Consider the following 24,935-nt stretch of genomic DNA (forward strand, 5'->3'; position numbering starts at 1 on the left):
TGTAGGGGTGTTTACATATTAGATAGTAACTCTGGTAACACTGTGAGGATGAGAATCAAAACTAACACAGCATTTCAGCTCAGATATGTATGATGAGTAAAAACAATTACTATCTTGTGGGTAAAGGATATTTCATTTTATTATTGAATCATACTATTGATATATAATGGGAAAATATTCTTGGCATACTTGTAGTACATTTGTGAATCCTCCTGATAGAGGATTATTCTGTTCATGTTTGAAAACCTATGTTTTTGGAAAGGAAACTAAAGAATTTAGTTATTAATAATGCTTCAAGTTATTATGTAAACGAGAAAAGTGCTTAAGTACTTTTTTTCATAACCATTATGAATTCAACAAGAAAAATGTTATAGAATAAAAGAAGTTATGCTTGAGTACTGGTCTCCTTTCTTCAGAGGTGAACAGTTGGTTATCAGTGATTGGTCTCCTCCTCTTTAGATTCATTGTTAAAGGAAATACTGACTGTCATAAGAACAAACAAATCTACACTTTTTTCTGTAGGGCCAATATATCTGCCTCTGCAAATTATAGTACTTAAGCATGCATAATTTTTTAAAATAAAGAATGAACTATAAAAAAATTTCTTTCGTTCAAATGCAAGTAAAAACTCCATTTTTCAACTGGCTTACTTGAGTATCATATCTTAACTATACATCAAATGTCTTAATTACTTAAATCTCACTACTTTGGGGTCAAGATATGATTTGTAAGTTTAAGGATAATTTAGAGGCACTCAAAATTTGCACATGATGTGAATGTTTTGAATTTGGCAGTCCCAATTCACAGCAACGTGATTCTGTGTTATTTGAGCATATTTTTAAAACCACAACCAAATGCTTTAGCAGATGATGATGAAATATTTCCAAAGGCAGATGCAACCATACATAGAATTAAGATCCATTTGTCTCCACTTACTAAGTTGAAGCACTAATATTTTGAGTGTGCTGTGCTTTCAACTCATTATCTGATAGAATAATAAAAAATAATTTTCACTGAGAAATTGCTTCATAATTTCTGAGTCGATGTTTGATTTAGATAGCCACATCTAGCTGATAGATATACCAAATTCTGATGACCAGTAAAGTAAGGTGGAATTTTCTCCTTAGTTAGAAACAAAGTTTTGTGGTGGGGGGGGGGTTTGCCTTTATTTTTATTTTTATGTGCTACTGAGGATAGAACCCAGTGCCTCACGTGTGCCAGGCTAGCACTCTACCACTGAGCCCCAGCCCCAGAGCAGTAAAGGGTTTCTAATAAGAAACCTACTCTAATCAATTCAAGCAGAAAGAGTTTGAGTAAAATATATGTACCTATAATCCCAGCTACTCAGGGGGCTGAGGCAGGATTGTTATTTTGAGGCCTGTGAGAGTCTTCTGAAAAAATAAAATAAAATGGGCTGAGGTGTAGCTTAGTGGTAGAGTGCTTGTCTAGCATGCACAAGTTCCCTGGGTTTAGCCTCCAGTTCTGGGGGGTGGGAGGAGGAGTTTAAGTGGCTTATAGAATTAAAAACAAATGTTCTTATGAGTTGTTGATGGACCTTTATTTTATTTACTTATTTTTATGTGGTGCTGAGAATTGAACCCAGTGCCTCACGCATGCTAGGCAAGCGCTCTACCACTGAGCCATAACCCCAGACCTAGAATTGTTTGAAAAGAACACAATAACAAGACAAAAAGCATCTAGACTCTAGGTGGAACTTTTAAGAATGACAGTAAAAGGCCATATTGCAGCTGAGCCATCAAGAAATTTACTTCCTCTTTTAGGATCAGAAAGACTCCTGCACAATTGGGAAGCTACATGATTAGGAATACGCTAGTATTAGGAAACAGCTGTTGGCAAGCAGCCACCTTGATCAGTAAGTTGTTGTCACTGCTGCTGGCTCAAGAGCCAATTCATACCTGTCACAACCTGTATTACAGAATGGATGCCTTGTGTCTTCCTTCTTAATACACATGAAACTTGTGACTGAATTCCCAGGACTTCTACAAATGCTATTGCAGAACATGGACATCTCCATGACAGTGCTTTCTAGTAGAAGCAGCCTAAGCTCCACCACCTTTCTTTTCTGTCCTCCCCCGCAAGTGAATATAGTTGGTGCAACTTAAATCACATCCTCAATTGTAGCTGCAATAGAGACTGGGAGATGTAGTTTTTAGCTTTCCGTTCTCAGTAATATAGTAAGGCATATACCAAAGGAGATTGAAATGGCTGTTGAACACCAATCCTGTTTATCTACAACAGGTATAGAACCTGATTTTCCTTAAGGTTAGGTTAAGGATATAGATAAGTTGAGAACATATTGCAAATAATACCACCAAAGAATGTTGAGGAACCATTGTTATTTAGTATATTTTTGTTTTATAATACTACATTTTAAAAAATACTTAAAAATTGGCCCTCCACTTCTGTGATAAATGTTCTATGCCAAAAGTTTCCCCATATTTAAGATGTGCTCAATGAGTAAAAAACCTAAAAGAGGGAGTAGAAGAAAGAATGCGTCACCTAAACTGAGGAAAGGTAAATATTATCAAATATTAAAGAGTGGTCAAATAAAGTGGCAACTGAAAAACAATTATTTGACTTGGTAGCACCTAATATTAGTGTTCATGAAGGTTCTAGAAAAGGAATGGGAGCAGAAGGTAAATTGCAGGTTTAAGCTAGGAGTAGAAAGTAAAGATTTGAAACAGAATGCGTTTTTAAAAAGCTTGGATTTTCAGGGATAATAGTTTTTGGGTTTTTCTTTTTGTCTAGTGCACTTGCTTGTATACCAGAATTGGCTAGAGCTAGTGAAACCCTGTACAAATATTAGATGTGAACTACTACAATCTTTGGAAGTTCTTCACTTTTGTTTTCTTATGTACCTGGATGGAATGTATACTCTTAACACATTCATTTGCTGCTCAGAGCTGTAATACATACCTTACTTTTAGAGCAGAGGAGATCAGAGAAGACAGTTTTAGGACCATGAAGACTGTGGTATAAAAATGGGATTTTATTCTAAGTGAAATGGTGTGCTGTTGGAGCAGGGGAACAACTGACTTGAATCATGTGTTTAAAAGATCACAAGCTGGATGAGGTGGCACATACTTGTAATCCCAGTGGCTCAGGAGGCTAAGGCAGGATTATTACAAGTTCAAAGCCAGCCTCAGCAACTCAGAGAAGCCCTAAGCAACTTAGTGAGGCTCTGTCTTTAAATAAAATATTAAAAAGGGCTTGGGATGTGACTCAGTGCTTAAGTGACCCTGGGTTCAATCCCTAGTACCCCCACTCCCACCCACCCCCTAAAAAAAATCCAACTGCTTGGTGAAGAATGCTTTGTAGGAAGGGTTATAGTAGAGAAAGAAACACTAGTTAGGAAACTGGTATTGTCCAAATGAAAGATCATAGTGACTTGAATTTAGGATTTATTTTGAAGGTTGGCTAGATTTGCTAATAGACTAGCTAGGTATGATGGTAGAGAGGGTAGTGAGAGGGTGGTGAGTAAGAAGGTGATAGATTAGGGAAAGAACATGTTGTAGGGGAGGTAATCAGTTTTGTTGAAACTGGTTAAATTTGAAATAGTACTGGATATCCAGGGAGACAATTGAACATTCACGCTAAGTGTTTGAAGCGGGGAGGTCAGGCAGAACTGGGAGATATCAGAATTAACTAACACCTTATACTTAAGGAGTTTGAATAGAGAAGGAAGGGAGGGGGTCCAGAACTGAGCCCTGAGGCAGTTGCAACATTTAGAGGTGAAAAGGTGTGAGCAGAGGCCAGCATGGGTGGGGAGTCAGAATATTGTGTCCTGGAAGCCAACAGAAGAGAGCATTTTTTTTTTTTTTTTAAGATGGACACAATACCTGCTGAGGTTCGAACTCAATACTTTTCAAGCTATTTCAGGAAATAGAAAAAGAGGGAGAACTTCCAAATTCATTCTACGAGGCCAACATCACCCTGATTCCTAAACCAGACAAAGACACTTCAAAGAAAGAAAACTACAGACCAATATCTCTAATGAACCTAGATGCAAAAATCCTCAATAAAATTCTGGCGAATCGGATTCAAAAACATATCAAAAAAATTGTGCACCATGATCAAGTAGGATTCATCCCTGGGATGCAAGGCTGGTTCAATATATGGAAATCAATAAATGTTATTCACCACATCAATAGACTTAAAAATAAGAACCATATGATCATCTCGATAGATGCGGAAAAAGCATTTGACAAAGTACAACATCCCTTTATGTTCAAAACTCTAGAAAAACCAGGGATAACAGGAACATACCTCAACATTGTAAAAGCAATCTATGCTAAGCCTCAGGCTAGCATCATTCTGAATGGAGAAAAATTGAAGGCATTCCCTCTAAAATCTGGAACAAGACAGGGATGCCCTCTCTCACCACTTCTGTTCAACATAGTTCTTGAAACACTGGCCAGAGCAATTAGACAGACTAAAGAAATTAAAGGCATAAAAATAGGAAAAGAAGAACTTAAATTATCACTATTTGCAGATGACATGATTCTATACCTAGCAGACCCAAAAGGGTCTACAAAGAAACTATTAGAGCTAATAAATGAATTCAGCAAAGTGGCAGGATATAAAATCAACACGCATAAATCAAAGGCATTCCTGTATATCAGCGACAAATCCTCTGAAATGGAAATGAGGACAACCACTCCATTCACAATATCCTCAAAAAAAATAAAATACTTGGGAATCAACCTAACAAAAGAGGTGAAAGACTTATACAATGAAAACTACAGAACCCTAAAGAGAGAAATAGAAGAAGATCTTAGACGATGGAAAAATATACCCTGTTCATGGATAGGCAGAACTAACATCATCAAAATGGCGATATTACCAAAAGTTCTCTATAGATTTAATGCAATGCCAATCAAAATCCCAACGGCATTTTTTGTAGAAATAGAGAAAGCAACCATGAAATTCATATGGAAAAATAAAAGACCCAGAATAGCAAAAACAATGCTAAGCAGGAAGTGTGAATCAGGCGGTATAGAGATACCAGACTTCAAACTATATTACAGAGCAGTAGTAACAAAAACAGCATGGTACTGGTACCAAAACAGGCAGGTGGACCAATGGTACAGAATAGAGGACACAGAAACCAATCCACAAAACTACAACTATCTTATATTTGATAAAGGGGCTAAAAGCATGCAATGGAGGAAGGATAGCATCTTCAACAAATGGTGCTGGGAAAACTGGAAATCCATATGCAACAAAATGAGACTGAATCCCTTTCTCTCGCCATGCACAAAAGTTAACTCAAAATGGATCAAGGAGCTTGATATCAAATCAGAGACATGGCGTCTGATAGAAGAAAAAGTTGGCTACGATCTACATACTGTGGGGTCGGGCTCCAAATTCCTCAATAGGACACCCATAGCACAAGAGTTAATAACTAGAATCAACAAATGGGACTTACTCAAACTAAAACGTTTTTTCTCAGCAAAAGAAACAATAAGAGAGGTAAATAGGGAGCCTACATCCTGGGAACAAATCTTTACTCCTCACACTTCAGATAGAGCCCTAATATCCAGAGTACACAAAGAACTCAAAAAATTAGACAAATAAGATAACAAATAACCCAATCAACAAATGGGCCAAGGACCTGAACAGACACTTCTCAGAGGAGGACATACAATCAATCAACAAGTACATGAAAAAATGCTCACCATCGCTAGCAGTCAGAGAAATGCAAATCAAAACCACCCTAAGATACCATCTCACTCCAGTAAGATTGGCAGCCATTATGAAGTCAAACAACAACAAGTGCTGGCGAGGATGTGGGGAAAAGGGTACACTTGTTCATTGTTGGTGGGACTACAAATTGGTGCAGCCAATTTGGAAAGCAGTATGGAGATTTCTTGGAAAGCTGGGAATGGAACCACCATTTGACCCAGCTATTCCCCTTCTGGGTCTATTCCCTAAAGACCTAAAAAGAGCATGCTACAGGGACACTGCTACATCGATGTTCATAGCAGCATAATTCACAATAGCAAGACTGTGGAACCAACCTAGATGCCCTTCAATAGACGAATGGATAAAAAAAAATGTGGCATTTATACACAATGGATTATTACTCTGCATTAAAAAATGACAAAATCATAGAATTTGGAGGAAAATGGATGGCATTGTAGCAGATTATGCTAAGTGAAGCTAGCCAATCCCTAAAAAACAAATGCCAAATGTCTTCTTTGATATAAGGAGAGTAACTAAGAACAGAGTAGGTTCGAAGAGCATGAGAAGATTAACATTAAACAGGGATGAGAGGTGGGAGGGAAAGGGAGAGAGAAGGGAAATTGCATGGAAATGGAAGGAGACCCTCAGGGTTATACAAAATTACATACAAGAGGAAATGAGGGGAAAGGGAAAAATAATACAAGGGGGAAAAATGAATTACAGTAGAGGGGGTAGAGAGAGAAGAGGGGAGGGGAGGGAAGGGGAGGGGGGATAGTAGAGGATAGGAAAGGCAGCAGAATACAACAGACACTAGTATGGCAATATGTAAATCAATGGAAGTGTAACTGATGTGATTCTGCAATCTGTATACGGGGTAAAAATGGGAGTTCATAACCCACTTGAATCAAAGTGTGAAATATGATATGTCAAGAACTATGTAATGTTTTGAACAACCAATAATAAAAAAGAATAACTGAATCATCAAAACCATTCCAATTTCTCTAAATTTCTGAATATGCGATAATTTTCTTCCTCTTCTTTTCAATTTTCATGTATGTTCAGATTTATTATTCTGTATTTCAGGCCAAATACTAGGGTTTGTTCCATTTGCATTTTACCTTGAGAGTTTGATAACAATTTCCAAATGGGATCATGTCCCCTGTGCCTCTGTAGAGAGATTTTTATATTATGCAATACTCAAGAGAATGAAATCATTCAGAAAATAAAATGCTCACAATCAGGAAAGTGATCTAAACCTGGAAAATGTTATAACCTTTATACATCTCATCTAGAATATGTATATATTTTTCTCACCTATCTGAGAGAAAACAACAGTTGATGGAATTTACAGTCAATAAAAAGAGAAACTAGTCACACACACACACACAAAAAGATGGACACAATACCTGCTGAGGTTCGAACTCAGTCCCTCGCATTTACTAGGCATGTGTTCTACCACTGAGCTACAACTTCAGCCTAGAAGAAGACAGCATTTTAAAAGGAATGTTCACTTTTTTTTAAGGTTGGGTATGATAAAGACAGGGAAATGATCTTCGTATTTAGCAATTTGGAAGGTTTTGGTACCCTTGGCTAATGCAGTTTCACTGTCATAGTGAAATCCAGAGTTGATTGGAGAAGGTCAAAGAATGAGTGAAAAGTAAGAAAGTGGAGGAGATACTGACTAGACGGTGATGCTTTTGACAAGTTTTGAGAATGGAGATTAAGATGGATGAAGTGGAGTGATAGAAGATTTTTTTTTCTTTTTGTTCACTTTTTTTAAATTGGGAAACTCCCAAACGTATATATGCGGGTGGGAGCAATATGGTAGAAGAGAAATTAATATTGATTAAATTCCTTGAGGTGGTAATACAGTGGGATAGGATAGAGAACACAAGTAGGGGAATTGCCTTTTTATAGGGACAGAGATGCAGTGATTTAATATGATCTCACATGTCCCTTAACACAGAGCCTCTCCCTTCGGTCTTAGCAGTCTCTGTTAGAACAAGTTGATCTTTCTCTAATCACTAGTTCTGTTTTCCTGTGTTACATACAACCTATTCTGTCAGATTGAATTTGTTGTATATAAGTCTTACTGTGAAGCAGCTGGTGATGTGTAATACCAATTTTAATTTTTGTACCAACAGGTGAAGCAAAAAATTTATTGCCATATCTTGGACCCAACAAGATGAGAGATTGCTTTTGTACTATAAATTTGGACCAGGAAGAAGTTTATCGTACCCAAGTTGTTGAAAAATCTTTAAGGTTGGTAGAAAAATTGGAAATTATCATTTAGAAGATATATATTGATTGATCAATGTGTATGTTTTCCAGATTATATTCACCAAGAAGACTGTCTTCATTTGAAACTTTTATATTTTGCACTTTGAATTTTTTTTTACATTATGAATTTACTTTTAGAGTTACCGAATCTAAGAATTTGAAAGAGCCTGAATGTTCATTGAGCAGACAGACTAACCACCTTATGCTTAGCATCTTCTTGACCATGGCTTTGATAGGTGATCTTATGGCATTTGCTTAGCAATGTTCCAGTGACCAGGGAGTTCATTGCCTCCTAAGTATCTCATTTGGTCTTTTGAACTATTCTGACTCCTAGAAAGCTTTTATGTTTAGTTGGTTAATGATTATTACAATGAGAACCAACTATATATATGCCAGTAACTTGCTGGATTCTGTTTATTTATGTATTCATCCATGTGGCTTCTTATTATCTCAAATATATTTTTCTTTTAAATTGTACCTAATTCTATATGTTGGATTACTGGGAAACGAATTTAGTCTGTCTTTCATTTGGTGGTCTTTCAAGTTTTTGAAAACAACTGTTATATTTCAGTCTTGTTTTCTAGGTTAAATTTTGCCCATTTATTTTAACTTTCCTCAGAGCACATTAGTTTATTTCTCTAAAGAATAAATTACTTCTTTTTTAAATTTTTTTCTATTTTTTATTTTTTTTAATTACTTCTTAAAGTTCATATATTGTTAGTTAAATTAGCAGTACATTATCAAGGAATGGACTCTTAGGTAGATTTTTCATCTTTGAAAGTATAATTACACTTTAAGACTATCACAGTAAATTCTGATTTGTAAAATGAGAATGTGCCACCTCTGCTCTTAGCAGTATTTGTGACATGATTCTGGTACAGAGCAGTGCTAGAAAGATGCGGTCTTATTCAGAAATAAGGATTAAAACAAGGGTACAGGGAGTTGTTGAAATAAGCATGTGGTAGATGAAATGTTGCATGCCATAAATTATGTGAATTGTATTTCAGATCAGTTGTATTTCAAAGATGTCTTTTAATACTTTTTTTCATACCTTTTTTTTCTTTACTTGACTTTTTTTCTTTCTGAAGTTTGCCTTTACATTTTATTTTCATTTTCTATAATTTTGAATATATACTGAGTTCTTCTCAGAAGACGTAATATATAGAACTGAAAATAACTTAGTAGCCCAAAAAGATTTGCAGTAATATACTTCAAATCTTTAGTTACAAGTCAGCTGTCCCTCTTGTGTTAGAATTTTGGTATTCTTTATATTTGTAAATATAAATTTATAAATATATTTGTTTTATATTCATAAATAATGAAAACTGAGTTACTCAAAGGCGGAGTAATTTTTCATATATCAAAGAGAAGCAAAACTAATGGTATTTAAATTTTAATTTGTTACTTAAATGTACACTGATTTCATATTGCACAGTGATCAGTAATATATGAAAATAGTTTGTTCATAAATTGGATACTGTAGTAGTTTCTAGTATGTAGCCTTATAAATGAGTAACTAAAATTAGCTTTTTTTTTTAACCTTTTCTGAATATTTGTGTAGGGGAAATGATGAAATTAGTTTTGTTTTTTTTTTTAATCCTCATTTTTCTAGTTGCATAGCAACTTGGAATATAATTTCAGCAAGCAGTATTTACCTTAGGCAATTTTGATATAACTAGATTAGATGCTTCTGGGATTTTGGACATCCTCTAGCATTTTTTTCTTGTGGAATAGGACAAAAGAATTTGTAGTAAAAACCCTTTCTCACCTTGTTTTCATTTCATTGTTCTTAGTGCTTGTGGATATTGTGATAAACTGTTAAGCTGAAAGTCACTAGGTACTATTTAGATCTTTTATAGGTTCTGGATATTATAGTTTATGTATATAGGTAAGAGTTTGATACTTTTTTCCATATCTTTTTTCCCTTTATACTTGCCTTTTTTCCTCTAAAGTTTCCCTTTATGTCATTTATATCTGTTGAGTTCTTCATAGAAAAGGTATTATATGAAACCAAAAATACTTTGCAGCCCAAAAGGATCTGAAGTAAGAGATAAGGTAAAAGTAGTTCAAATGTTGGAAGCTAGCCATGGGCTGTGCGTGTGAGCTGTGAGCATTTCAGCACATGAGGGGACTGGACTGATACTGCTTCTCTGAGCTATGCGACATAATGTGTCCTTTTCGCTTGCTTTGCCTTTGATCCCACACAGCACCTGAGATGGATTTGGCTTTCCGAGATGTCAGTCAAATCTGCAGACTATGAGACATCACCAAGCAACCTCCTGAAACCTAATCCCTTGCCTTAATTGGGTTGAAGTTTCTTGAATGTCTTTCTCCCCAATAAATAGAGGATTCTTGGGCTGGGGTTGTGGCTAAGAGGTAGAGTGCTTGCCTGGCACATGTGAGGGCCTGGGTTTGATCCTCAGCACCACATAAAAATAAAAATAGAGACTTCTCAGACGTTCTCTCTCTTTCAATGAACCCTTAAGGTTGAGAGCTGTCTCCTTGATTCCTGCAAGCAAAAGGTATTTCCATGTGTTGTGTGCTTCTTTGGCCATTTTCTTAAGTTATTGGTACAGCCAGCTCTTGTGAACCCAGCTCAGGTCGCCAGCCCGGCTAGTTGGCAATATTCAAATCCTTTGAAGAAAGAGGTAGTATTTAAACAGTAGCAGCACATTACTGGTGCTTCAACCTTGTTGGAAAGTTTTCTTCAAATGCATCAATTAAGTAATGAATTATATAAAGATGTGGGCAATCAAATGTGGAGGTTAGGTTGTTGAGATTTTCATGCTACAACAATACAAATAACATAGTAATTCTGTTCTTATTTGACTTTAGATGTGTAAATATGTGCTATATAAAGAAAATTCTCTATTTTATTATTCTTTAAATAATACAAAGAGAAACATGGACACATGTCACCTTTACCTATTAGCTGTTTTTGCATTGATTTTTTTTTTATGTTGAGACTAATTAAAAGACTCTAGTTACTTTGACAGACCAACTTTAAAAAGTTGGTTGCAGAAAGGGAAGATACTGAGGACTGATATTGACCAAATTGTGGTGTTATCTTGTGTGTACGTATGAATGTATAATAACAAATTGCACCATTATGAACAACTCTAATGCACCAATAAAAATATGGAAAATTGGTTACATTTGAAGTGAAAATTGTAGTGCAAAATTTAACTGGACTTCATAACAACTGAAGACCCAAGTCAGTCATTTTCTGGACAATATAAGAATGACTTCTGTAGTAGTATTTTACTTTGCATTTCAGCTTCTCATTTAATTATGACAGTCTAATGATATTGCATTTCATGGTGATATTTTTAACCAATCATTTTGTTATTTAAACATTCTCAAGAAAGAAGTATTCATGAGAAAAGATATCTACTAGGATTTTAGAGATTCATATCTTCATAGAGGCATTTAAATATAACAAAACATTTAAAAAAATTTTTTTAAAAATATATTAATTTTCTAGTTATAGGTGAACACAGTATCTTTATTTTATTTTTATGTAGTGCTGAGGATTGAACTCAGAGCCTCACGCTTGCTAGGCGAGTGCTCTACCTCTTAAGCTACAACCCCAGCCCCACAAAATAATATTCTTAAAATGAACTTATAAAAATTAGCTGTTTAATAGGAGAAAACCTTGCAACTTTGCGGTAGGTAAAATTTTCTTAGGATGCAAAAGGCACCAATTATAAAAGAAATTAGGCTTCATCAAAATTAGAAGTGCCTATTCAAAAGTGACTGTCAAAAAAAATTAAATGATAAGTCACACCTGGGAGAAAAATATCCTGACAAAAACAAAGCAAAAACTCTTAATTCATTCAGAAGACAACCATTGAAAATATGAAAAATCTTGCATATTTATTTTAAAAAAGATGATATGCAAATGGCCAAGAAGCATGTTAAAAGATATTTAACATAATTCTTCATTAAGAAAATGCAGTTTTAAACCATTTCTATTACTATACATTCTAACATAATCTGTAGTGATAGAACTTTGGTTGAGAGTGTCAATATGGTGGGGGTGATTGCAGAAGGGTGCAAGAGAAATTTCTGGGGAGAGAGAAATGTTTTATATATTGATTAGGATAGAGATTACACAGGTATATAAATTTCTAATGTCACATTCACTAAAATAGCTAAAATTAAAGACTGTCAGTTGATCTATAGCAACTGGAATGCTCACGTGTTGCTAGTGAGGAGGGTAAAATTGTACAACTACTTTGGAAGGTAGTTTGACAGTTTTCTCACAGGTTACATTGTTTAATCTGCCCTTTAACTCAGGAATTTTACTCTCTGGGGAGATTAGATTATTTTGATTGGGGAAAAGTCTACACAAGCTTATAAATATATCCAAAAGTCATTAGTCTTGACTTTAAATTGGAGGTTACTGTATGTAATTTATACCTCAATAAAGTTGATTTTAAAATAGCCTGTTTCAATTTTTAAAATATATTTTTAAAGTAAGACTTTATATAATGTTACTTGCTTTAGGTGATATGTATTATTGTGATTAATACAACTTTACATATTTACATATCTTGAAGACTGGTAGTGGTGTGTATGTCCTCAGCTCTCATATAATAAGTCCACTTTAGGTTATCATGACCCTAGGTGATTACTATATCTTTTGTCCACAGGACTTCTGAAAAGCTCTTTGTTTAGAACTCATCCTGGCAACTGAAGTCCTCTAAGTTCAACTTGGTTTGTAAAGAATTTAGTTGAAACTTAGCATTGATAATTATTTTGAGGTTTTTAAAGTTCTTTTCTGTGGGAAGCCATTCTCGCACGTGATTCGAGTTACCTTCCTGGCTAGGTGAGAGGCGCTTAGACAACTGTGTCAGAGCCTTCCCCACCCTGTCCCAGGTATGTAAATTTGGTGAATCTTGGTCACAAAACCAAGGGCAAAATTCACCTATAACCTTTAAGAATTGTAGCAACTGAGTCTTTTTTATTTGCTTTCCTTTCTGATTAATGATTGTCTCTAAAATAGTCAAGTACATGTCCTTATCAGTAGAAGTCAAATTTCCCATTATTAATAATTTTAATGTCTCCTTTGCTTCAGTACCTGCCTGGTACTTCTGTGACCCCAAAAATGTCACCAATTCCTTGTTTCTATAGCGCTTTCCTTAACTCAACCTAGTCAATTTAATATGTCCCACGTTGGACGCCACTTCTGCCACTCGAGCTTCATAAAAGAGGTTTGAAGCATAGAAATTAACTAGTGAGTTTTAAAATTAAAGAGATATACTCTCTTTACCTTTAATGCCCAGCTCCAGAGACGGCTTTTCCTAGCTCCCGCCTCCAACCACCCATTGTGGCGAGGTTTACACAAGAGGCTAGCGAGAGAGGAAGAGCATGCCAGGGAGTGAGCTTTTATTGGGGAACAAAAAATTCAAGGGAAAATCCCATCCAATGAAGGTCAAGGGGGGCAGCATTCCAAGGTCAGGGTCAGTGATTGGTCTTTGCGTCAGTGGCCAGACACACCTCCACACAGACAAGCCTTTGCACCTGGGACAGGGTGGGGAAGGCTCTGACACAGTTGTCTAAGCGCCTCTCACCCAGCCAGGAAGGTAACTCAAATATGTACGAGAATGGCTTCTCACACTTTTCAGTGGAATTTGTATGTAATTTTCATTGATTTTATTGAAGGCAATATCTTTTGAGTATTGATAGTACTATTGTTAGTGATAGTACTAAGTTATTTAGTCATTTGTTATTATTTGAAGTAATATGCTTTTTCCCCTTTTCTTTCTAGTCCATTTTTCAGTGAAGAATTTTACTTTGAGATTCCACGAACTTTTCAGTATTTGTCTTTCTATGTTTATGATAAGAATGTTTTACAACGAGACCTTCGTATAGGTAGGTACTCTTCATAATTATTTTTATCACAAAATTGGTGTTTATATTCATTCTTTCTGTAAGTGTGAAGTGTTAAAACTCCAAAATAATATATGCTCAACTTTCTAATCCTGTTGTCTACACTGTTTACTTCTGAATTTGACTTTTTTTTTTTTAAAGACAGAGATCATGCTCTCTCTTTTTATAAGTTTTTATTTATAGATGGACAAAATACCTTTATTTATTAATATGTGGTGCTAAGGATCGAACCCAGTTCCTCATACATGGTAGGCAAGTGCTCTACCACTGAGCTGTAACCCCAGCCCCTGAATTTGACTTTTAATTTATGTGTTTAGCTTATATGACACTTCCTCAAGAAAGCTCTGTTGGTCCCCTAGTCACTATATCATGTTTCCATACTACCCATAGTTCTCTTTCCATAGTACTCATGCTTATTCCTTAGTTTGTCATTTAGTATCTAGATTCTTTAGTTAAACTAAATGTGGTACTTAAGAGGGTAGGGATGATCTCACAGAGTGCTGTACTTAGTAAATGTTCAAAAAGTATTTGCTGAATGGTTTAAATAATGTTTTTATTGAAATGATTTTATGCAGTCAGTATTGATCCATCTAAAAAACATATGCTTTTTGAGGTTTTTCGAATAGGGTAATAATTCACTTTAATTATATGTTTTCTCCCTGATGGTATTAGTGACCACTAAATATATTAAATAGTTGACAGAAACTGGCTGCATTGTGTGTCACATTTATGGTCATTGTATCACTGTCTGCGTGTATTAATAATGGTAGAGGCCTAATTTACATGTTTTATCCTCTTTCTTCTTTGTTCCCTGAATTTCATGGTCTCTATCTCTTTCTTACTGATTGAAACACGTTCAAATCTCCTGTAGCTTAAAAAATTGTACATCTGACTTTGTCCTTTTAACTGACTTCTAGTGTCTCAGCTTTTGCTCGAGAACTCTCTAACAAATATCCTCTGCTCATCCTGTGCTTACTACTTAATTTTTTGAAAGAGCTCCCTAGTTTAGCTTCCAGATTTTTCTGACAAACCTTTTTTGAAGTTTGCCAAAGTTATTTCTGAGCAAATCAAATAACTTTTAGAAATAATACATTTTTCTTACTTATAAAATTATTAACATGTTTTTAGTGACTGATAGTGACTGCCCTAGAATAACTTATAGATAATAAATTGGCGTATTTTTCTCAATTCTTTATTTTGTGCATTTATACTATTACATTGTTTATTTTTTTTCTCCTTTTTACTCAGTATCATCTAATGATCCTTTCTGTGTCATATTTTACAAAAATATTTGCTGTATAAAATACTTTGTGTGAAAATGTGTTGTTTGAACCACTCTCTTTGTTGGTGAACATTTTATGTTTTCAGATTTTTGGCTTTTTTTTTTTTTTTTTTTTTTTTTAAGAGAGGAGAGAGGAGAGAGAGAGAGAGAGAATTTTTAATATTTATTTTTTAGTTCTCGGCGGACACAACATCTTTGTTTGTATGTGGTGCTGAGGATCGAACCCGGGCCGCACGCATGCCAGGCGAGCGCGCTACCGCTTGAGCCACATCCCCAGCCCGATTTTTGGCTTTTTGAATGCTGTTACTATAAACAAATATCCTTCTGCATAAATTTTGGCATGTCTCTTTTTTTGTTAGACTCAATTTCAGAAGTGAAAATATTGGGTCAGAGGGTATGAACATTTTAAACATTTCCTTTATAAATTTCTACAATTGGCCTTCAGAAATATTGTACTAACTTATATTTCCCCAAGCATGCCTTGGGCCTAACCATTTTACCGCACCCTGGACATTCTTGGATACTATCATTGGGAAGACATTACCAATATGATAGGTGAAAATAATACTTTTTACATTTTAACGTGTTTTTTTTTTTCTGATTTTCAAGGAATTTGAGGTGTTTTTCAAATATTTATTGACTTCTTACATTTTTTCCTGTGAATTAATTGTTCTTTTACCTAATTTTTTTTTGGTTGGAATTCTTTACTTTATTCTTAAATATTCTTATTTGTTAGAAAGGTTAGCTTTTGTCAGTTATATACATTCCAAATACCTTTTCTCTCTCCAGAAAGTATTGTCTTAGTTTTTGTCACCTTGACTTTTGGTTGTTTATTCAACGTGGAAAGCCAAGGAAAAGACATTTTCATGGTGTTTTATTTCTTAAATGTCTTTGCCCAGCTGACTACTACTACTTCTTTTTTTTTTTTTTTAAAGAGAGAGAGAGAGAAAAAAAGAGAAAGAGAGAGAGAGAGAATTTTTATTTATTTTTCTAGTTTTTGCCGGACACAACATCTTTGTTTGTATGTGGTGCTGAGGATCGAAGCCAGGCCGCACGCATGCCAGGCGAGCGCGCTACTGCTTGAGCCACATCCCCAGCCCGCCCACCTGACTACTTCTTGACTTACATGTATTCTTCCATTTCTAGCAACCCCTTATTTATAGATCACCCCTAAGATGCCATGCTCAATCCAATTAAATAAATATTTACTAAGATACTTATGAGGCATACAAAAGATGGGACTTTTAAGATGAAAGACTCAGAGTGCCTTCATGCTATCAGAGGGGTAGACTTTAATACTAATATTATAGGTTGTATATTCTCTATCTGGAATGCTTGGGACCAGAAGTGTTTCATATTTTGGAGTTTTACATAGACTTTCCTGGTTGAGTGTTCCTAATTTGAAAATCCAAATCTGAAATGCTTCAAAATTTGAAACTCTTTGAATGTCATGTTAATGCTCAATATATTTCAGATTTCAGAGCATTCTGAACTTCATTTCAGACTGTATTATAATGGTGGTATAAACAAAGTACTTGGGGATCATAGAAGGGAGAATAGGTTGTTTGGAGGATTAAGAGAGACTACTTGGGTAGGAAAAGAACAGTTACAAAGTGATAGGAATTGGCAGAAGCAAAGAGGGAAGGTGAACTTTATATTTGTAGTGTATCTTGATTTAGTATATAACTTACACAGGCAGGTGATAGCAGATAAAGCTAAGATTATAAACTGGAGCCAAACTGTGATGGATCCTAAAACTTGTTCCACATTTATACTAAGGAGCTTGGACTTTATCCTGAAGACAATGATTTTGAATCTCTTAACACTTTATGTAATCTTTATATGTTGACTTTCTAGTTTGGAAGTTGTAGGCAATAGAAACGTGTTGATTTAGAATAGGAGAGATTGGCGTGTGGAGACCAATGAGGAATCTGTTATTAAATGAAATGTGAATGAGAGAATGTACTTGAGAGGTTTCACAAAGGACTTAAGGACCAAGGGACTAATGAGGATATAAGAAGGAGAAGAGTTAAAAATGATGTTGTTGTTTCTATGGCTATCATTAACTGAGATAAGGGACATGAGGAAATCGTTAATTTAGGGGGGATAATGAAAAAAGGAGAAGAGATTTTGGTTTTAAACAAATTAAACTGGTTAACTGGGGAATGTCTTGGTGGACATGGTGGTTGACAGCTGGAAATACAGATTTGAAGCTTAAGGAAAAGAGGTGGAACCAAAGATTTGAGAGCTGTCAGCATTAAGTGATATTTGAAGGCTATGCTGGGATGAGTGAAATTACCTGGGAGCAGATAAGAAGGGTTTCAGGGATACAGAGGCTTTCGTGAACAGTGATTAAGCATTATTAGAAAGCAGGAAGAGAGAAGAGGAGGCAGCAGATCTTTTCATGTCAGCAATCTAGAGAGGTAGAGGAGGCAAGGATTGAACTGAAGCTGTTGGTAGTTATTAAAACCCTTGAGAATAGTACATAACTTTGACCATCATGGTACCTCTTTAAGAAAGTGTTTAGTGATTTCTTTTGTCCCTTTACATATAATAAAACCTATGTATAGATTTCAGTTGAAGTTTATAATTATGATTTCTGAAAGTTGCCTTTGGTATTTATTTTTGACATAAAAATCAATTTTAAGTAAAATAATTTTCAGTCAAAATTAATTCTTTATGGAGTGGTGTCAACAATCCCATAACTGTTGGCTTGAAGATTTTTTTCTTAAATGTTTATTTATTGTTAAGGGAGGGATAAAATTTCTACATTTAGTGGGAAGTTTATTTTTCCATATAGAAAAATTAATATTAGGGCTGGGGATGTGGCTCAAGCGGTAGCGCGCTCGCCTGGCATGCGTGCGGCCCGGGTTCGATCCTCAGCACCACATACCAACAAAGATGTTGTGTCCGCCGAGAACTAAAAAATAAATATTAAAAAAAATTCTCTCTTTCTCTCTCTCTCTCTCTCTCTCTCTCTCTCTCTCTCTCTCTCTCTCTCTCTCTCTCTCTCCCCTCTCTCACTCTCTCTTAAAAAAAATTCTAAAAAAAAAGAAAAATTAATATTAAACACAGAATATCCCCATTTTAATATATTTTTAATTACAAATTTTTAACATTTTTCCAGTTTAACATACTTTCTTTTTGTTAATAACTCATAATTTTTTTATTTGAGCTATTAGAACTTGTTTTTGTAAAATTTTTAAAAATCAGGTCATTATAAAGAATACTAATTAAGAGAATAAAATTATGGCATTTACAGGTAAATGAATGGAGTCGGAGAATATCATGCTAAGCGAAGTAAGCCAATCCCAAAAACACAAAAGCCAAATATTCTTTTTGATAAGTGGATGCTGATTCATAATGGGGATAGGGGGAATGGGAAGAATGGAGGTACTTTGGATCTGGCAAAGAGGAGCGGGGAGGGCAGGGAGTATGGGGGTAGGTAAGATGGTGGAATGAAATGGACATAATCATCCTAGGGACTTGTATGATTGCACAAATGGTGCGACTCTACATCGTGTACAACCAGAAAAATTAAAAGTTGTGCTCTCTTTTTGTACAATGAAATGAAATGCATTCTGCTGTCATGTAAAACTAATTAGAAAAAAATTTTAAGATGTTAATATAAAAAAAGACAAATAATTTTAAAAATTTAAAAACTAAAAAAGATTTAAGACTTTAAATTATAAAATCTACTGGAATAAAAATAAAAGGAAAAGCTAAAAAAAAATGCTAAATTACTTTTTCAGCTCCCCCCCCCCCCCCATACAGTGCTGGGGATTGAACTCAGGGCCTCACACATGCAAGGCAAGCTGTTACCACTGAGCTCTACCTCCAACCCTTAATGATTTTTTTTTTCATAATTATTTTTGATTACTGCCCTCTTGCAGTCCCTGTCCCTGAAGTAATAATTATTATCAGTGCAGGGCATAATTTATCATATTGGGCATCTTGATGTGTCAGGAAATAGTTGGTGCAAAAAATAGATTGTGGATTAATTCAAAATTTGAGACCTAGGATACATGCTACAAAAAGGCAGTTGTAAAGTTAAGTCCTGTTTTACAGTGATATATTTTCCTAATATATAGTGTCATCTTTTCTTGAAAAGAATAAAAAAGAGAAAAATACTTAAAGCATATATTTTTATTTCTAAAGAGTATTTTAATATTAAAACATGTATTTTACCTCCTCATATTCTAGATATTTTATATTTTAAGGGAATTTTTCAAGGAAATTATTGTTCAAGGAAATTCAAGTAAGTTGTGTATATCTTAGTAGATGTTGGCAGTGTCCCCCCCACCCTTACCCCTTGGCTCAGAACTGTACAAAGAGTATTTCACTAGGATGTAGGAGACCTGAATTCCAATCATAACTCTGTCACTGACTCTGTAACCTTTTAACAAGTCACTTTTGTAAGCCTGGTTCATCTATAAAATAAGGCTGGGTTTAAAATAGTTAAGGTCTTTTCCAACTCTTTGAATGGTAATTTCTGTTGGCATTTAGCTCTTAAGTCAGATCTACTGTTTAGAATTTGTTTGTGGCAACGCTTTGAATGTGTTCGTATAGGTACTATATCAGTTATCTCTTACTGCATACAAACCAGCTGATATTTAATGGCTTAATACAGCAACCATATGTTTGTTCATGATCTTATGGGATCTTAGTTTGGACTTCACTCAGTGAAGTAGTTCTGATCTCATTTGGAATTGCTAATGTAAAGTTATCTGGAAGGTTGACTGGTGCTGGATGGTCTGACTGGCTGTCTGTGCTAATTATTACCTGGCTCTTACTCTCCACATGGTCTCTGGGTTCCAAGAGGTCAAGTGCTACTGCACAGGTGCTTATTAAGCCTCTGCTTGCATTATGTTTGCTGATGTTCCATTGGCTAAAGCAAGTCACATAACCAGTCCCAGAGTCAGTGCTGGAGGGGAATACACAATGGCCTAGATACCAGAAAGCATGATTTATTTGAAGACACTAACATACCAGTCTGGTCTACCTCAGAGACCAAAATGCATCCACCTAAATTCCATACAGTAAGGTTTCTAAGTGCTGCCTTTGTCTCTGAATTGCTCTTGTTGACTATCTGCCAGAATTTATTCAGTCCTTTAATCCTATTTCATCTTGTATAGGCAGTTCCACTTATTACTACTTTTATCTACTCTTTCAGCGTTTCTGCTAGTGCCCAAGTAGGAACAGGATGTATATCAGGTTGAAATTTCTAAGACTATATTGTGACTAAAAATGGGCCCCAAGGATAACTACTATCTACTGATGGCAAGAAAATGTTGCTTAAAGTTGTATTGCAAAGTTAAGAATACTTTTTAAATTTAGAGACAGAGGTGGTTCCTTTGCCCACAGTTCCTTAATTTACTTTTGTGTTTCCTCCCCTTGTCTGACTTTTTGAGGAACTAATGGAGTATCCGGTGTGTGTGTTTAGTTTTAAGTTCTGTCTGTAGTTTCTCAGGACAGTGGGGAAATGAAATAATACCTTTAAATGATTTGTTGGGAAGTTCTTGGATGATTTTTCTTTCTTTCTTTTTGAGGTTGGTGAGTTCATGGTTAGTGAAATAATGAGTTTACTATTTTTAATAATAAACCCTAAACTTAAAACAATCTTTGGAGGTAAGAATAGTTTTTAAGAGCTGAAAGTCATTTCTGATACAGAGAAGGCAAATCAGATATAAAGAGTTCAAATAATTAACTCATGATTACACAGCTAATAAGTAACAGACTTGATACCTGTGTCACAAGGAACATCAACAGGTAAGATTGGCTCTGAAATCTGGCTTCAGCATGTGTTAGTAGGCATTTCTAAATATTGTTCATCTTTTCTTATTTGTAAAATAGTGATGATGTCCTCTACCTGTTAAGGAAGTTGCTGGCTTTTGAGTTCAGTGCTTTTTCTCTGTATTACATACACTGCCTTGTCTTTTATGGTTAATGCCTGCCAGTTTAATGATACCACAAAATGACAAATCAGAATAGTGATTTTTTTTGTCTTATGTTTCAGAAACTTAACCTCTTATTTCTCTCTCTACCCTGTACTTCCTTCCCATTTTTTCTTTCATTCCCTACTCCCCTTTACCTGTTTTATTCCCTAGTGCTAATGACATGTATTTCTTTTTCACATGTCATATTGCCTAATAAAGTGCTGAAACTTGTAGGTTTCCTGCTACCTAATGACTTACAATATTTTTCTTTATTTTCATCTAGCATTTTTATATAATAATTTCTGGCTTCTTGAGATCATGTGCTCTTTTTTCCTCCTTCCTCAGGCCAACTAGCCTCATGCAACTAAATCTTTATATTATCAGAAACTGACATCTTAGGAACTTAAGAATAAGATCTGGCAATAACACTGCAAGTTCTTTTCAGCTTACAAGTGGCTTATTTATGCAACTAATCAGAGAAGAGTTTTCCTCTCATAGGACAAGAACCATTCGACTCTTTAGTGACAATGAGTATCATGCTATATCAGATATCGAGTAGGAGGAAGAGGATATTTATTTCTGGAGTGTTGGACCTATAAGGATTCTCTTTTGGAACGCCACCTGTTATGGAGAAGATGTATTTCCAGTGATCTGAGTTGTTAGTCATAAATAGGACAGGTGGATTCCTACAGTTTTTAAAAGCATTGTTAGTTAAATAGACTGGTTGAGGGAGCGTGGAAATCAAATCATCATTTAAACACATTGTCAGTGTGGCTATATGTAGAATGAGGGAATGAATTGGTCAACATCTAAACTTCTGAGTAAAATTTGTTTTAGAACTCTCTTAAATTTGGTACTTAGTTTATATCATATGTACACATAATATATACATCTACATAAATATTCAAAAATTAGATTTAAAACTATAAATTAAGGGAGTTGTAGAATAGAGGTCCTTACCAACACTCTACCAGTGAGTTTCTGAATGTTAGGTAAATGCTCTTAAAATCGTATGGCAGAGCTCGGGATATAGCTCACTGGTAGAGCACTAGCTTAGAATGTACAAGGCCCTTAGTTTGGTTCCCAGCACCAAAAAAAAAAATTATTTGTGAGATATTATCTGTTCTTTTTTGTGGAGAAAGGACTACAAAGATAGCATAGCTACAAAGATTCTTAAAAGCAGCAGGGAGTGCTTTCCCAAAGGTAAGCACTTCAACAGATATATAGATCTATATCTATGTGTACATTATTATTTTTTCAAAGTATCAAGCTATTATGCATCGCCTTTAAATTTATTTATCTAATGTGGAATCAGTGGTAATTGGAACTATGATAATCATCATTTGTGGCATATAATATTGAATACTTTGTCATAATTTTGTATCCTACCTATTCCTGGTATTTTATTATTTTGCTAGGAATTCCATATTATCAAAAAAAAAAAAAACAACAACCAAGAGTTGTATGATTTAGCTCTGTTTTTGGGGTGGGGGGATACCAGGGATTGAACTCAGGGGCACTTAACCACTGAGCCACATCTCTGCCGCAGTCTGGCTGCAGCAAAATAACCCCGGGGTGGGGGGGGTGACGAGCAACTTGTGTACATTGATACAGCAGGAGTGGGAGCCGTTTATTGTAAGACAGGAGGGGTATATATACATTACACACAGCTTATCTTAATTAACATAAACTAGATACAGCAGTCAACCAATAAGGAATCTCCACACTTAATGGCTCATTACTTCCCAAACCATTCTGGCAAAATGCCAGGTGCCATCTTGACTTGTTTACAGACCTTAACACATCTCCAGCCCTATTTTGTATTTTATTTAGAGACAGGGTCTCACTGAGTTGCTTAGCACTTTGTTTTTGCTGAGGCTGGCTTTGAACTTGTGGTCATGCTGCCTCAGCCTCCCAAGGTGCTGGGGTTATAGGCCTGTGCCACTGTGCCCAGCTGATTTAGCTCTTAACATAAATTCATTTAACAGTATAAGGAATATGTGGATATTTCAAGCAATACCTGAATTTCATACTTGGCTCTTAATTCAGTAGTAGGAAAATTTCTGTTTTCTCATTATTTCTATCTAAAATTTCACAAAAAAAGAAAAAAAGCTTGATCTTCCTAGTGCTATTTACTACGAGATTTGAATGAATTATAAATGCTGTGTATTCACATAAAGATTTTAATTGTCACATGAGATTTCCTCCCAAACTTTATTTTAAAGGTTGGAAGGGGGCTGGGGATGTGGCTCAAGAGGTAGCGTGCTCGCCTGGCATGCGTGTGGCCCGGGTTCGATCCTCAGCACCACATACCAACAAAGATGTTGTGTCTGCCGAGAACTAAAAAATAAATATTTAAAAAAAAAAAAAATCTCTCTCTCTCTCCCCCCCCTCACTCTCTCTTTAAAAAAAAAATATATCTTTATTAAATAAATAAATAAATAAAGGTTGGAAAAATTTATACTGACTAGGGCCCATTTATTAATTTTGAAATATTACATTTTAAAACTTTCATGTGTTAATAGATATAGCTCATAAATATTCAAAAGGTATCCTCTGGATAGTAGTATTCATACAGTTGCCACTATAATAAATCTAGTTGTGAATTTTAATATTTTTCTTAAAATTGCACATAAGTAGGTGGTCTTTAGAGCTTGAGTTTCAACTCATAAATGGGAAGATAAGCTTATCAAAAACTGTAATATGATTAAAAAGTTTTAATAACAGTTTTATTAAGATATAAGTCACGTGCCTTAAAATTTACCCTTTTAATGTATATATCACATTTACAACTTGTTTTTCAGTGATTCAGAAAAGGAATAATACATATATAGCAGAAAGAAAGGGGGAGAGAAACATGGTAAAATATTAATATTTAGGGAATTTGGGTAATGAATATGAAAATTTTTGTACTGATCTTACAGCTTTTTTTCTCCAAGTTTGTAATTATTTTTTTTTAAGTTGGACACAATATCTTTGTTTAATTTATTTATTTTTATATGGTACTGAGGATCGAACCCAGGGTCTTACGTGTGCTAGGCAAGTGCTCTACTGCTGAGCCACAATCCTAGCCACTAAGTTTGTAATTATTTAAAAATAAAATATTTTAAAATGAAAATAAAAGTATACAATGTAGTGGGTTTTATTATACTTATAAAGTTGTATAGTCACCACTATTTACTTCCAGAAAAGTATTTTAAGCATACGTTCTGTATTTATTTTTATATACTTTTTACTTAATATACAATAATTGATGTATCTGACATCAGAATTTCTTTACCATTTTCTTAAAGTTTTCAAATGTTGAACTAAAAGACCAAAGTATGTCATAAGTGCAAAGATGAAGTATAATTAAGACACGTAAAGTGAAAATTTTTATTTGAAAAAAATGAAAGTGAGCTGCTTTTAACTTTAGTATGTGTCCTTTGTTGAAGCTTTTGAGTAGAATCTTAGAATAAATTGTTAGTCATATGCAAAACTGTGCGTACTTCTTAAAACTTGAATTGAGGAAGGAAATGCTTTATACCACCATGGCAAATACTTTATTATAATAAGAACATTTCTTGTTTCTTCCTCTCATATTACTTTGTTCGTTGCGTTGGGTTTTTCCTGAGATAGAAACTCTTTAGGGAACTGCTTTGATTTTTGTATGTATTGAAGCAGTGGAGTTTCAATAAAGTAAGTTTTTGACAATAGCATAGTTTTCACTTTTGTTAGTGATATATGTTGTTTTTCCTTTTCACTTAATTGGTACTTATAGTCTATTACTATATGCAGCTATATCTGCTCAAAATTGACCTGAACACATGGTTCACATATAGTACTGAATAGGTGGG

The 24,935-nt window shown here is 34.8% G+C and overlaps 1 protein-coding gene across 2 annotated transcripts in view; it reads left to right on the forward strand.

The window, feature by feature from the left end:
* Positions 1-24,935, forward strand: part of RASA2 (RAS p21 protein activator 2) — a 119,149-nt gene that overhangs the window by 14,302 nt on the left and 79,912 nt on the right. For both annotated transcript variants that reach the window (XM_081300592.1, XM_081300593.1), the window contains exons 2-3: positions 7,851-7,968; positions 13,760-13,863. In XM_081300592.1, the coding sequence (XP_081156718.1) occupies positions 7,851-7,968; positions 13,760-13,863 (222 nt within the window). The remainder of the gene's footprint in view (positions 1-7,850; positions 7,969-13,759; positions 13,864-24,935) is intronic.

This window comes from Spermophilus citellus (assembly GCF_964194105.1).
Source record: "Spermophilus citellus genome assembly, chromosome: 7".
Taxonomy (NCBI): domain Eukaryota; kingdom Metazoa; phylum Chordata; class Mammalia; order Rodentia; family Sciuridae; genus Spermophilus; species Spermophilus citellus.